The sequence below is a fragment of the Glossina fuscipes genome, unplaced genomic scaffold, assembly GCF_014805625.2.
Source record: "Glossina fuscipes isolate IAEA_lab_2018 unplaced genomic scaffold, Yale_Gfus_2 90, whole genome shotgun sequence".
Lineage (NCBI taxonomy): Eukaryota > Metazoa > Arthropoda > Insecta > Diptera > Glossinidae > Glossina > Glossina fuscipes.
Window position 1 is genome coordinate 1,530,033 of NW_023998444.1, and position 15,630 is coordinate 1,545,662.

Consider the following 15,630-nt stretch of genomic DNA (forward strand, 5'->3'; position numbering starts at 1 on the left):
GATGTATGGAACCTTTAAAAAGATTTGAGATGAGCCCACCCCGTTTATTTTACCGATCGCTTTAAATAAAGTTTCTGAATCGATTTAAACTTGTCCGTTCGTCTATCTGTCTGCCTTGTTTCCTTATGTTCAACCTACAGGATATTTTGATGAAATTTCGTATACTCTGAAGTGTGTTGTACCAATGGTTCGAAACGGACTACTTTTTCGGAAACCTTCCAAATAAAGCTTTATTTTCAAATGTCCTTGCATGGATATAGCTTTAGGGTGGTGTAGAGTATTTAATGGTGGCCTGTGGCCTACTTATAGTGTTTTTAATTATTTTACACGTTATTTACATAACAACATGAATATAGACTAAAGTTAAGTAAAAATGTCTCAAATGTTTCTGTTTTAAGCGTATTTCTCAGATAATTTTTTGGAGATTTTTATTGTATCAAGCACTCATGGATTTTCATATTATTAATGTTCAGAAAAATACTTGAAGGGTAACCTTGTGCGTTAGGGGCCAACAAAAAGCTATTCCAGCCACATATATAATATACATTAATTTTCTCTATTCTCTCGCTTTTGTTGTTTGTCACGATTTTCTTACGTCGGTCGCGTCTATTTCCATGAAAAAATCGGTAATAGAAAAACAAAAAAGTACACAAAAAAGTACAACACTATTTCTACCTTGGCAAGTGAATGCAATAAATTACAAGTGTTTTTCCAAAAGCATTGATGAGCATTGATCCATAATAGTAATACGATCTAAAAATTTATTATATGGACCACAGATATCTAATTAAGAGATTCCATCCAATATAAAAATTTCCAAGCCTTTATATTTTGTTTTTTAATCAGTCAATCGGGGGATGTCTTCTTTAGGTGTATAAGCGGTGTGATGGTCAGGGAAAAAGAAGTAGAGAAAGAGGCCTTTGCGGATTAAGCATTCATTGTAACTGCGTCTACACGGCAATTTCATTAAAAGTATTATCTACGGCTGTCTGAGAATTAAATCGGTATATATCGTCTTGACAGTCACGGTTATACGGTACCAAATAAAACGAATTCCTAGTGCTTTATGATGGAAATAGAAGGTCAGAACTTTCTGGTATTTTATCGATAAAAATAAACGAAGACTTATACTAGGCGGGGTGGGGTAGAGTACTTAAAGGTCGGCCTTGCCTATTTATAGCGTTTCTACTTGTTTTTTTTTTGTATATTGGAATGACTATCATATGTTGATCTAAGCTGGACATAATCAATGGCAATAGACATAAGGATCAGAAGTAGATTTTTTAATTGTTTCTTGACTAATATTTTATTATTATATAAATTCAGTTATATACTGTGTCTTATATTACTGTAAACATGAAACCGGAAATTGCCACCACAATATCCCAACACAATATTTGGAGAACATACATGTCTCAAATTGTGTCGGTTTTTGTGCCTTAGGCGTTTAGCAACAATGGGCAGATATAACCTTCGGAATTTAACGGTTTCACCTACCAAGCGATAACTTGTGTCCCTCCACTTTGCAAGGCGACCCTGTGGTTTGGTCAAAATTCTTCCTTCTGAACAGGCCGTGACCTAAGAGATCTAAAGGCTTAGTTCTCCCGTGATATTCGGTTTAAAATAACCACTTGGTGCTCATAGTTCGGACTACAATGCTTTTGGGCGTAGTTACGCGACTTTGTCGTAGACATTCTTGTATTCGGATTATCCATACATTCTGGAGTGCCATTCAAATTTTTCGCTCGTGGGTTTGGAGAGGTATTGACCCAGCAGCGGCAGGCACTACCTGGGAATTATCCTCAACCTCCGTAGTAGCTGAATGCCTATCATAGAAGTCTGCAAAAATGGCGGCTTCCAATGACTTCTCGATGGTGGGCTGCAGTCGCCGGGCGGCAACCATAAGCAAATTGGAAAAATGTATAGCTAGCGAGAAGCCATAGTTCGAATGAAATATCATTTTCATACAATAAACACCTATTTTCTACAAAGAAAAATCCCGGTTTCCTATGTACATATCTGGTGTGTATTATTATTAATTATTATTGCCCTTTGTACCCACCACTGAAGGATGGAGATATATTCATCTTCTTTTTTTCATAATTTATATAACTCTCGGAAGGAAGCTTCAGAGACCTTATCAAGTGGAAAGAAATTTCGATTTGATTAAGCCATGCCTGTCTGTCTTTGGGTCTGTGTGATGTTCGTTGTTGGCGCTCACCTGGCCGTAAAAATGAAGACATCGACTTCAAATTTAGTAGAAACATGGTACTGAAAATGGGTCAAATTGGTTGGACCAAAAATCCGCCCGATGCAATATAAGCATAGTGTTGGATATGCGAGATTCCGTCCTTGCCGAATATAACTTTCTTACTTGTTTATTATTAGGTTCATTTTAGGATCATTTGTTCAAAGGCAAGAGGTCATTATGTTCTAATCCAGCTGTTGACTGTTTTCAATATAGCCAAAGTAAATAAAGATTATTTATGAGGTCTGCGATGTTGCCAAAAGTTAAAATATCTCTTACATCTTTTTTTTTTATTGCGGCCTAAAACATAACCTAAAACACACATTCGAAAGGAAAAACGTTGAGAAATTTATAAATCACTTTGCTCAGATTGTCTATATATTCTATAAATTTCCATTTTACTCACAAAAATGAACCGTTATTGGACGTAGTATGTTTGCCTCACGTTCACTGTATGCAATGTCAAATGGGAACACTCGGCTTTCACGATACATCGCGGACGTCTGTCCCTCTTTTGTTTTTGTGTTCAACCTACAGGCCGCAATTATTCAGATATATCATTGAAATTTAATATTGTAGCGATTTCGACCAGAGGACCAAGGCTTTTGAAACTGGTTAGGATTGGACCACTGCCCATATAATGCTTTATTTTGGGTAACTTTGGGGTGGTGTAGAGTATTTAATAGGGGACCACGGCCCATCACAGTGCTTTTACTTGTTAAACCCTACATGGCTTGTGGTACAGGGGTATACTAAGGTTTTGTGGATATTATACAACACACAGAAGGAATTGAGACAAATCCATCTTTTGTTATACCGATAGATTCCGAATTACTTGTTAAATCGACTTAAAATTTTTTGTCCATCTGTCCGCATTGTGTCCTTACGTTTAATCTAAAGGTCGCAATTTTTTCGATGTTTTGCTGGGATTTGTCATTTTCTGAATCGATCTATGCCTGTCCGTCTGTCTGTCCGTTGTGCGTCCTTTTGTTTAGCATAAAAGGTTTTGCAAGATATTGACATGCTTTGCCTCGAGGAGCTAGTATTGGACCATTTTTCGACCGTTTCCAATAGAAAAGCTTATTTTGAGAAGTTGTTCTATATGGTGATTATTTTAAACGAAGTGATGCAGGGTATTTAATGATGGGCCGTGGTCAACTATAGTGTTTTTACTTTTTATTATTCAGTAGAAGAGCTGTGTTGAAATTATTAATGATTTTTGTTTTGTCTTTCGAGAGCTTTAAATATTATTAAGGGTTTTTTTTTTATATATACATATTTTTATAAGATTTTAAATGCCAGTCTAATTGAGAAATGTTTTTAATGGTCTTTTACCGTTTTTTTTGTAACATTTTTTTCATTTTACATTTTTTTCTTTTAATATATATATATATGTATACATATATATATATAAACTACTACTATTACTACAAAAGACTTAATTAAGAATTATGGGGAAGAAAAAATTATGTTTTCATTGCTTTTTTTTTTTTTTGTTTTGCTTTAGAATATTTTGGATTTGTTTTTGAGGTTTTTATAAGCGTTTCGGCAAAAATCTCTTGTGATTATTTACTCAGTTACATCTTGGATTAATTTATAAAAGAATTCATTGTTAAATGCATAAAATATTGGGAGAAAAATTTTAAATCTAACAAAAAAAAAAAAAAAAACAGACATTAAAAGGAGAAAACTACATTCACTTATTTAACTTAAGAGTGTTCTCTTTTGTTTTAAGGAAACTCGCGTTAAATTTCCGCTTCTCTTTAAATTGTTGCAAAAGTGACAGGGGTTTTTAACGCATAGGGCATATAATTAACATCGATTTTTCTTTTTGGTTTTGTTTAAAAGTATTAATTACTTTAAAAATTAATGATTAATTTTTAATGATTTTCGAAAAGAAATTTGTGATTGTTTTTAGCTTATCAGTTTCTTTTATGTGCAATTTTCACTCAATTTTCATTCATATCTTTAATCGCTTGCAATATTCGCTTAACATGACCGACTTTAATAACACCCAAATCTTTTAGATCTCTACGCCCTAAAGTTAATAATTCCTTACCGCGTATATCATTTTTAAGGAAACTATCAACATATTCCGATAGTTGCATTGTTTCCAACCACGTTACAACTTCATTGACACTCCAATTGCTAACGGCTTCGCGAGTGTTTGTCAAACCAGGTTTAAGTTGCTGTTGACCGCCAACCATCGATCCCGAACGTAAACGTGTCCAGAAAGCTTTTGATTTACGACGTCCATCGCCCTGGAAGGAAATTAACATTGATTACTTACTCTTTAATTAATACTTTCTCCTCATCCTCCTATTGCTACCTCCTCATTGGGTGCCAAGACATTGAAATATGCCCTCAATTTGCCATCAACGCACTTTTGAACTGAACATTTTTTCAATTCCATTTCCATATTAGCTAAGGCAGCACTTAATTTAGTTTCCAAGTCTTCACGTAATATTAAGCTGTGACCGCGATCGCGTAATAAATGGCAAGCATCATCGTATAGCTGACGCGATGAATCAATAACTTCGACTAATTTAGTGCGCAACGAGGGACCCTCCAAGAGTTTACCATGTGGATGTATACTCTCAAGAGCGTCTTGAGCTCGACAAGCAACTGCATACAAATCATGTCTCAAATTGGGGTGAGAGATTATCAAAAATTTCACCCATTTTACAAGCGAACTAACGGCTTCAATGAAATTGAGTAATACGTAGCATTCTCTTTCTGAAATTACCTCTTCAGTCGATACGGCATGCTCGGAGGCATTCGACGATTGTTCTCGTTGTATGGATATGCTATGTTGACGTTGTTTCTCTTGCCAACTCTTAAGAGAAACTTCCAAATGTCGATTACGACATAGCATTTGTACACGATTCTTATGCAAAATCCGTATCATACCAGGTGGTTGAAGCCAAGCCTCACCGTCAACTTGTATGGGAATCTCTTCATCACCCAAGATATTGATTTGTACACTTTGGCACTGAGCTATACGATGATGCTGTAAATTAATCAAACGTGAAGCGGCCATTTGCACCGAACCAAAAACGGCCACCACTTCTAAAATGCGATCATCAAAACTGGGCGTTAAAAAGATGTCATCTTTTTTTGTATTCCCCCAAAAATTGGTTCCACCCATAAAGCTAGACAAACGAACGAGAATTCAGTATAAATTTAATTTAAATTTAATTAAAATTTTTTTTTTTCATTTTCTTATCATTGCTTTTGTACCTGGGTATGTTAAGTATAACTATGCCCTGAAGCGAAGGTAAAGGTATACGTTGACCGTCACATTCCAACTGAACTCGTTGTTCGAGATTTTTACAAGTCTTTTGTAGTAATTGTTTGGAACCCAATACCCCGTACCACATGTAATTCTTTGCTCTAGATCGACACTTTTCAGGATGCTCTTCACGTTTGTTATGGAAATCTAAAGAGATTTTTGCATCGATACCAATACCAAAATAATTATTCATTACGCATTTCTCATGATAACCGGCCAATAAAGTTTCGTCTGGATCCATCAGAGGACTAACAGCCGCACACAGTGTATCAGCATTGGCTAATAAACACTTCGAAATGAATCCTGAACCCCCGGTAAGATCTAAAATGTAAATATTGATCAAAAAAAAAAAAAAGGAGAAGACGAGGAAGTATCCTTCTCTTAACTTACTGGGCCAGTTGGGTAACTTCACCAAAGGATTAATAATGGGTAATTTTTTATTCTCTTCAGTAGGTGTCTTCTCTTTGTCTTTTTTATCTTTATCTTTGTCATCACCCGTTTTATCCGTACCCAAACCGAAATGATCAAAATTGAAAAGAGTCGACCCAAGTAAACTGGCTCTAGATCCCTTGAAATTTTGCATATTTGGCGGTAGAGCTTCGTTGGGCTAAAATTAAGTATAGATAAAAATATCGAAACTATAAACATTCACTTCAAGCACAAATTTACTTACAATCAAAACTTTTCTAACTACTTTGAAATGTGAGTTATATTATATATAATATAGAGAGAGTGATAAAGTGAATCAGAGACTAAAGACACAGAGTAAAAAGTCAACAGAGTAGTAAGCAATGTACATATACACATACGCAACCAACTCTCTTTTTACACGATGTTTTTACAGAATTTTTTACGAATTTTGATAATATCTTACAGAAACAGCAGGGAACTACCATCGGTCCAAACATGTGTTAGTGACCACTTGGTCGTTAATAGTAAACGAAATTCTTCATTTAAACCAAACCCAACAGTTGAGCAAAACATATCTGACATGCATATTGATAATAGCATTTCTGGTCCAATGAACACTTGTTATGAGGCAGCTATGAATTACAGTTAAAATTGATTTTTATTCCTAATATTAATTTAAATTATTTTTAATGTTAAATTTATGGATTTGATTTCCATTGTAAATTAATTTTAATTTTTGTAATGAAATTGTTTTTCATTATATATTATATATATTTCATTATATTTTTTTACACGGTTAGTTAAAAAAATAGTTATAGTTTCTGCATCTTACACGATTTTTTCAAATTATGCAACATATCCGCAAAGTACCCCCAAAATGTTTTTTTATACGATCTTTTTGCAACGTCTTCTAAGGAACATATTTGTCGTGTAAAAAGAGAATTCGGTGTACATACATGTATTAAGGGTTTAAGTCTACTCAATATTTTTCACTTCGCGTTTTTATTGAATGATAGATAAGCTTTGCTTGGTAAGCAAAAATATTATAGAAATGAAAAAGAGACTACAAAAAGAAAGAACATATAGAAAATAAAGGCTAAAGCATATAAAAAGTATTTCAAGGATAGGTTGTCGGCTTTAACTACGAAAAGTTTAGTAAGGTTAGGATTTTCTGGTTGATGTCCATGTTTTGTTTGATTGTGTGATCTTAGCTTACCAACGGTATTAGAGGTCTTATTAAAGCCAATGTGGCTACTTTTATATCTGGTTCGGCCACCATAAACAATTTTAAACTCAATAATCCGCTTGTACGCTTGCCCGACAACAAACCCTTTGTCTTTCTCTTCTTCTACAAACAGATGATGAATCCGAGAGTGTTTAAAATATATAAAACATATCACACCATAATAATAATAAAAAAAAAAAAAAAAAAAAAAAATGGTGCGTGCTATCAACTTATTTATATATTAAATGCTTCTTCCGGTATCTAGTATTTATTCATTTTGTTTCTCTTTAGCCTAAAGATCTTTTTGTAAAAGACCTCTCAGCATAAGAGAAATAAAATTAAGAGCATATCATTGTAAAGCTTAAGGAAAATACGGGAGAGTAATTTTCGCCACCCTGTGTATGTTTATATGTGTATGTGTGCGTGCGTCTTGTAGAGCTCTTAGCAAATTCTTAGTTGCATTGGCTAGGCAAGTGTTTGCCGCCGCACAAGTGCATTGTAATGTAGATTATAATGTTTGCTTTTAAAGAGGAAACATTATTGTAAAGTTCATTTTTCTTTTCTTTTGTTTTTTTTTTTTGAAATTAAAAAAGCAATTAACGCACACTTATAAACGATATTCTTTTGAAAATACATACCAATCATACGTAAGCTTAGCAATTATTTAAAATTAAAAATTTTCAAAATTGATGTAAGTTTAAATCCTATTGTTATCGTTCCCTTTTGGCATTGCTTAAGGTGAACGCGGGATACAAGAAGAAATGTCTATAGGGCCTGTTCTTACCTTAAATAAACTGCCGCAGCTTATTCTACGACTAGCGGCTGGTGAAGAACTTAAAAATCTTGAATGCTCTCGATCTAGACTTAAGTAATTGGGATTATAGCCGGAATAACGACGATCCTTGTCCTTATCGTATTCTCGCGCTGTTACAGTTGGCGTGTGACTGGAGTGCCTGCGTATTTCTCCGCTTGTTAGACGAGCCATTAGTAAATTGCTGCTATAGTCTGTCTCTAGCGGACGTATGGCGTCGCCTCTAAGTGGTGTGGGTGGCCGAACAATAACACTAATCTGTGGATGGTTGGGATTTACATCATCAAACGATTCTTTTTTACACGAGTCATCAAAAGTAATGCGCTTTACATCTTGTCCGGGACCGTAACGTTTCGGGGAGACTCCTGAACTCTTTGTAGACGAATTCTTCAAACAGGAATTAGACGTATTGATCACGGCTATCTCAGGTATTTCCACCTTTACAGCTGTTATTGTTGATTGTTCATCTTCCGATTGTTGGCCGCTGGTCGTAGTTGTTGTTGTTGATGTGACGGTTGTACTTGTACTGGGGGTTGTAGTAGAGGTATTTGGGTTATCCATTACTAATTGTGATGGTTCTTTGGTGGAGGTGGTGCTGGTTGTAGTTGATTTAATTTGTTTCAAAGAAGTGCGTTTTTTAGGGCGCTTTTGGGAGGTATTATCAAGGATTTTGCAAAAAAAGTTATCACAAAATATAAACAAAAAAAAAAAAAAAAAAAAAGAAAAAAAGAAAAACAAAACCAAAAAGCGATATAATTACAGGTCATATAGTTAACTATTAAACAATAAAGCGACTTTGTTTTCATCTAAGTTTCTAAAAAAAAAAAAAACTTCATTAAATAAACTTACTTTAAAGCTTTGTCGGGCTATGTCATTGCCTTCGACGAATTGAGCTAAAGAGCAATATCGTGTGGGTTCACGAATTTTCTGATCATCACAGCGATTGTCTATTTCGAAAACAATGTTTTCAAATCCGAATTGTTGCGGATTATCATCACTATTTGTGCGATCTATATGCACCGTTCGACGAGGCGGTGAAGAATTACGTCTTTTGGGCTGCGCTACCAGGTTAACTGACAGTTTTTTGTGTCTCGCCGGCTTCGGGGTTAACGGACCCGCTATTGTATCCGAGCATAAGGTAACCGTATCATCAGTGATTATACTATCTTGTAACGCCGATGTAATATCATGACCTAACACGGAACTAATATCATCCATGAGACTTTCACCGGGCATTGCTTCAGTTTCATCACTGGTTTCAGGCGAATCGATATGCGTAAAAGCGGTCGATTCCAGTTTCTAATTAAACCCGTAATAAAACAAACATTTTATTTTTTATCACAAAACAAACTGTGCTGGAAGATGGAATTCAAGGATATTTACCTTACTCACCTGCAATAGGTCGCCCAAAGGCATTTGCTGTTGTAAGTGATTTTCGGAAGCATCGAAAATTTCCGAAGCTACGCTACATTCTTCATTACTGATAGCCGACAAGATGTCACTGGCTTCGTCAGCTAATTCATCAGAATGAGAGCGGTCCTAGTGTTTAAATGAGATAATAAAAAAGAAAAAGAAATTAAACAAAAAATATTTGAATTTTTCTATCGAGCAGGAACATACGGAATTGCCATCGGTATCAATTATAGTGATGTTCTCGCTTGTATACACATTGTTAGCTATGGGGTTTGCAGCAACGTTTGATACTTCCAGTTGTATCGAACATGCATCATCTTTGTCAGCTTTAAAATCATTTTCCTCATAGTCCTCCAAACCATTATCCATCATCTCTTTCGTAGTAACTGAGGTTTGCTTTTCATCTTGTATGTGACGTGTCATGTAATAATTTCTTTCAAAGACTTCTATTGGTCGAAAATCGGATAGGGGATCCCAAAGACGTGGTTCATTGGTAACTATTGGAACGGTGAGGAAATTCCTCTCGTTTGGCGTAGTTACCATTTCATCGGTGGGTGATAAATGATAACCGCCCTTATCGAAATTCATTCCTCCCGTTGAAGCTAATCTTTTCGTTTGATGATTAGTGTCACCGTTGGCATTCTCTTCCAACTCTTGTATGGCCTCAGGTATCCCAGAACTACGTCGACTATCAGCAAATTGTCTGGGCACCGGTAGACTTATAGTATTAAAGAAATCATCCAACGACTCTCGTCTGGCATCGGGTAGCGGAGATATACAAGTGAGACGTGAGGTTTCCATAGTTGGCGAAATTATATTAATTGGTGGTATGTTAGGTAACGGTGAGGTACAAGGAGTGGAATCACTTGAAGTTGCTGTGGGAATTTTCAAAGCTTCAAATGGAGTAACTGACAGACGACGTTGATAACGTTTGGGACGCCCCGGTTCCGAGTGCTCTACCACATTATAAATAGCACGTTTAACGCTGTTAGCGCGACTCTGCAAAGCTTCACGTTCATTGCAACGTAATGAACGGCTATTTCTACGCTCTTCGAAATTAAGAAGATCTTTCTCATCCTTTTCAATAGATATGTTCGGATTTCTACGGACAAATCGTAAGGTAAGTCTAAAATGTATGGTAAGAAATTCAAATGTAATTACGCACAACAATGACGTTTGTGAAGCTGATCTCGCCGGCGATGATGGAGCACTTTGCGCTATAATACTGCTAATAGTGGATATCAAATCATCGCCATTATGAACGCCACTTTCCTCTTCTTTTAATGCATCGAGTAACATGTTAAGCTTTTGTCTTAGGATGTCGCATTTTACCGTCAATTGTTCATCGCTTTTACGATGCTCACACATTCGTTCCAACAAATCGTCAATAGTTTCACAAAGAGTTTTGGTCGACAGCATTAAAATATGCAGATCATCAGTTTCTACAATAGAGCGTAAATTCTGATTGGCCGAGGTTACCATGCCGGTGAGTAAGGCTTCTTGTTCCGATGACAAAGACATTTTTGGCGTTTTAGAGGGCACAGAAACGGCTTTCTCAAATACCATAATACTCCAACGATCTAGCATTTTGGTACTGGCACTTTCGTAACGTTCAAGAATCTGCGGCAAATGAGCATCATCATCACAAGACGAGCCCCAGCCTAAAACGCGGGCCAAATCATTACCTGTCCCTAATGGTAAGACAGCCACTTGGCATTGTTTCTATTTTAAAGAATTCGAAAGAGACAGAAAGAAAAGAAGAGAGAGAGGAAGAAAGAAAGAAAATTTGCAAGAGGTAAATGGATATTTCCATTATAACAACTTACATGCATACTGTAGCGATCTATCTCACTTAAAACCCAACCCACTGACCCGTCGCCGGAACACACAAGTATACGGAACATTTCAAAATGTCGAAACAAGCGTAAACCTAAGCTTGGTCCGGTCGAAATTAAATCAAATACTTGAGCTGGATTTAGCAACTGTTTAAAGCGTCTGAGAAACTTAACTCCTTGATTATCACCCGACTTGGAATTTACAAATACTAGCAGAGGGGAAAAATTCCCTTTAGGGCTGGCCACATCCCATGAATCATCATTTCCAATTGAATGCACGCAAGTGGGCGGCACCACCGAGAGCTTCGCTGGACCTAGAGGGCAAGCTACAATCATTTGTGGTCGACAGGCCACATGCACCGTTGCGCGGCACCATAAACAACGCCAATCTTGTAAACGTAGTACCGAACCGCAAGTCTTTTTACACACGGCACACATAGCTGATACCGGAAGATTACCCTCCATCCATTGATGTGGCATTATAATACTACTGTCACCATCTTCGATGATATCTTTACCGACCGTAGCTAGAGTTGTCCACTTGCAGTTGGCAATTGCTTTGGCCGCACAACGTTTATGAACTTTACATTTGCAAACTTCACACGACAAGCCATGCGAAGTGACACCGGATAAAGCATCACGGCACACGTTACAATAAGTCGGTCGAGCATGAGAAGTAGCGTACCAGTGATGATGATTCGCAAAAATTTCTTGTTGCTCTATGAAAAAGCTATCGCCACGCGATCGCGGTGGTATAGCTGCACTCTTTAACGATCCTAGCCAATCTTCCATTTCGCGTCTAGTTTCGGCACACAATACCAAAGATCGTGTCGGAGTAATTACCTTTAAAAACACAATAATCAAACGAGAGAAACCAGAAGAATAGAAGAATTTGAGAATGACATCAAAAATAACAATAGTAAAAAAGCAAAAGCATGGTATAAAAGAGAGAGAGAGAGAGACAGAGATAGAGGGTGAGAGTGAGAGAGAGAGAGAGAGAGAGAGAGAGTGAGAGAGAGAGAAAGAGAAACACAAAGAAGCGAATTGAAGATGAAGATATTGTGATGGAAATGAATTTGGAAGTGGAAGCATATTAATGAGCGACCTGGACTACGATATATATAAAAAAAAGATGTTATTAATGCAATCTGAGAGAGAGAGAGACAGAGAGAGATAGGGAGAAACACACAAAAAAGAGAATATAGACAGGAAGGTGTCGAGAAAGAAGGGAATTACGAAGTAGAAGTCACTTCCACAGATCTGATCTGCGATATATATTAAGAAATTTAAGAATATTATTGACGAAAGCTGGAAGAGAGAGAGAGAGAGAGAGAGAGAGAGAGAGAGAGAGAGAGGGAGAGAGCGAGAGCAATGCAAAGAAGAGGAACTAAAAAGAAAAATATTGAGTGGCAACGAAATATAAGCGGAACTGAATCGAATTACTAAGAAAACATGGCCTACGGTAATATACATGGCAATAATAAAATGACTTGGCTTAAATTCTTATAAAGAAAATAAACAAGTAAAAGGGGAAGATGAAAATTGAAGCACAAATTATTTCAAATTATTTATTCCTAAGCTTGACACAAGCACACACATTATTCGCACACATTAAACGCACAAATTATTTCAAATTATTTATTACTAAACTTGAAATAATTTGTGCTTTAATTTTCGTCTTCCCCTTTTACTTATTTATTTTGTTTATAAAAATTTAAGCCAAGTCATGTTATTATTGCCATGTATATTACCGTTCAATTCCGCTTTAATTTCGTTGCTACTCAATATTTTTCTTTTTAATTCCGATTTTTTGCATTGCTATTCAACATTAACTTAGTTTTGATTTTTTCACTTTTATTTCTTCAATTGCAATTTTTCTTTAAACTCCTTTGATATAATTATAATGGTTTCTAGTTTTAATTAGTTTATTACACAATTTGCAAATACAAAACGAACGAATGTCGTTGGCAACCACAAATTATGCTCAGATCATACTAAAAGCTATTTCCGTAAACATGCAATCACACGAACAATAATTCAACGATTGCAGCGTTGCCTAATAACTAATTAATATTTAGTCATGTGTTAATGTAATGCCATTATGAGATATTATGAAAATTGAATCGACGAGTCGGAAAACTCGTTTCTCTCCCCGCCGACGCCTTGAACAGTCAGAAAGTTGCTTGTGTAACCTTCAACTTTTTTAGTGCAATGTATATTGTTATTGTTATTGTCACTGACTTAATATAATAAATCATTTTAAACTTTTCATATCCTTTTTCATTTCAAGTACAATTTTCGTAAGTTCATCTCTTAGAGTTATTTCAATGGAATTTTTTTTTCCTTTTTTTTTCGTCCTTCTTCAATTCGATTTCACTTAACTCAATTCAATACAAAAAACTTTTTGTCAACTGTCGATGCGTCAGCGTATATAGACAAGTGTAAATATCCTGATGCTAATGCATAAGGAAGGTAACGTGCGTCATGGTGTCTCTCTTTGTTAAGGTCAAAATTCGAAATGTTTCTTTCTTCAACACTTGACAAGTTTTTAAGATATATGATATGAGATCCTATTATGATAGGTCAAGCACACGTAACGCATGAGGAGAAGTAGATATAAATAATAAATATGGATAACAATTAAGAAAATTACCGATCGAAGCTTTCCTACTCCTTAACTTTATTTTAAAAACGAAAAAAAAAAAAAACGAGAAAAATCTCCGTACCACAGCAAGTAGACCGATGAACTGATAAACGATTTAGATTTGATACTAATTAATACTATGTAGACTTCATACGGTCCCTGAAACTTTTTTCTGGGTGCTGCAAGCGTTTCGATAAATGGTATTTCAATATTTTATACTGTTGCATAGGCGTGGCCGATTTTTTCAATATTTGTACAAGCGGCGCACGACTACTCATAGAATATCAATGTAAATTGAAATCAAAACTAGTTTCAAATTTTGTTGTACTACGGTCGAGCCCGCCAATCAATTTGGCTCAATTTCAATAACAACGTGGGTGCATAAACCTCCAATCTTTGTGCCCATTCTGGAGACGACTCCTGCGTTTTTGTCACTGGGAGAATGTTTATTATAGACAGACATACTGACGAACATGCTTAAATTGATTGTGGAATTCGGTGTTTATAAAGATTTTTTACTATAGACATTACACGGACAGTGGCGGTAAATAGGTTTTTAAATTTTATGTTAGATCAAAAATATATATATATATATATGTACTTAAAGGGATCTCTGCAGCTTCTTTCTGACTATTGAAAAGGTTTTGATAAAATAAATATATCTTTCGCATGCGACAAAATAGTAGATGTATACCTTGCAATGAGTGACTGATTTTACTTTAATACCCTTTCACAACTCAATCATAGCTTAAGGGTTAGTCGAATGATTTTTTATTTTCTCTTGATGATGATGAAAGCTTAATAAGTCTAAACTAAAGATAATTGTAAATAAAATTTCTAAACTTTCGCATCATTTTCTTATTCGATACCTTGCTATTGCATTGAAATTGATTAAATAAACAAATTATTAATTTTCTGTTAGGCTTGTAGCAAGAAATTTAATGAAATGATTTTGCACAAATGCTTACTTCTTGAGATTGCAGTTAAATGATCCAAATATTTGCTAAAACCAAATACATTGAAATGATTTCAAAATTTTAATCCTTTGCTTATGTGTATATCAAGCATACAATGATTAGGTGGTGTTTAAGATTGCATCAGTTTTTTATAAGGCGGGAATTATGTGACGCAAGTTCATCTCTCCAATCTTAGTGTTAAAGTAATAAAATTTAAGTGTGGTTTTGTGTACTTTTACTTCGAAATCTAATTCTATTTCTTCTACTTCTTCTTCTTACTCTATTCCTATTTTTCCATTTTCTTTTACTACTTCCACTTCTGCTGCTATTTCTGCTTCTACTTCTATTGCTATTGCTACTGCTACTGCTACTTCTACTATAATTTTGCTTATAGTTATACTTACGCTTATACTTATGCTTATGCCTATACTTCTATTTCTAGTCCTACTTCTATTTCTATTTCTCTTTCTATGTACACTTTTAATTCTGGTTTTACTCTACTACTACTTTACTGCTATTCTTATTTCTTCTTCTTTGTATTTCTACTTTTATCTCTATTTCTACTTCCGTTTCTATTTCTGTTTCTATTTTTACTTCTACTTCGACTTTCTACTCTCCATTTTTCTTCATATTTCTATTCCTACTTCTATTTCTTCTTTTTCTAAATCTACTTTTTCTTCATCTTCTACTTCTAATTCCGATTCTACTTCCACTGTCACTTCTACTTTCTACTTTCCACTTTTCATTCTTTACTATCTACTCTGTACTTTCTACTTCTATTTCTATTTCTACTTA

At 35.3% G+C, this 15,630-nt stretch overlaps 1 protein-coding gene across 7 annotated transcripts in view; it reads right to left on the reverse strand.

Moving 5' to 3' along the window:
- Positions 1–3,608: 3,608 nt before the first annotated feature.
- The window catches only part of LOC119638464 (diacylglycerol kinase eta), a 76,810-nt gene continuing 64,788 nt past the window's right edge, over positions 3,609–15,630 (reverse strand). For 4 of the 7 annotated variants that reach the window (XM_038035254.1, XM_038035258.1, XM_038035259.1 and 1 more), the window contains 10 exons: positions 11,227–12,078; positions 10,566–11,122; positions 9,608–10,502; positions 9,371–9,526; positions 8,837–9,286; positions 7,961–8,632; positions 5,931–6,147; positions 5,489–5,861; positions 4,578–5,400; positions 3,609–4,509 (listed from right to left, as the gene is read on the reverse strand). In XM_038035254.1, coding sequence (XP_037891182.1) covers positions 4,198–4,509; positions 4,578–5,400; positions 5,489–5,861; positions 5,931–6,147; positions 7,961–8,632; positions 8,837–9,286; positions 9,371–9,526; positions 9,608–10,502; positions 10,566–11,122; positions 11,227–12,078 — 5,307 coding nt within the window. In that variant the 3' untranslated portion in view covers positions 3,609–4,197. The remainder of the gene's footprint in view (positions 4,510–4,577; positions 5,401–5,488; positions 5,862–5,930; positions 6,148–7,960; positions 8,633–8,836; positions 9,287–9,370; positions 9,527–9,607; positions 10,503–10,565; positions 11,123–11,226; positions 12,079–15,630) is intronic. The other 3 variants (XM_038035256.1, XM_038035255.1, XM_038035260.1) reach the window with 3 other exon arrangements.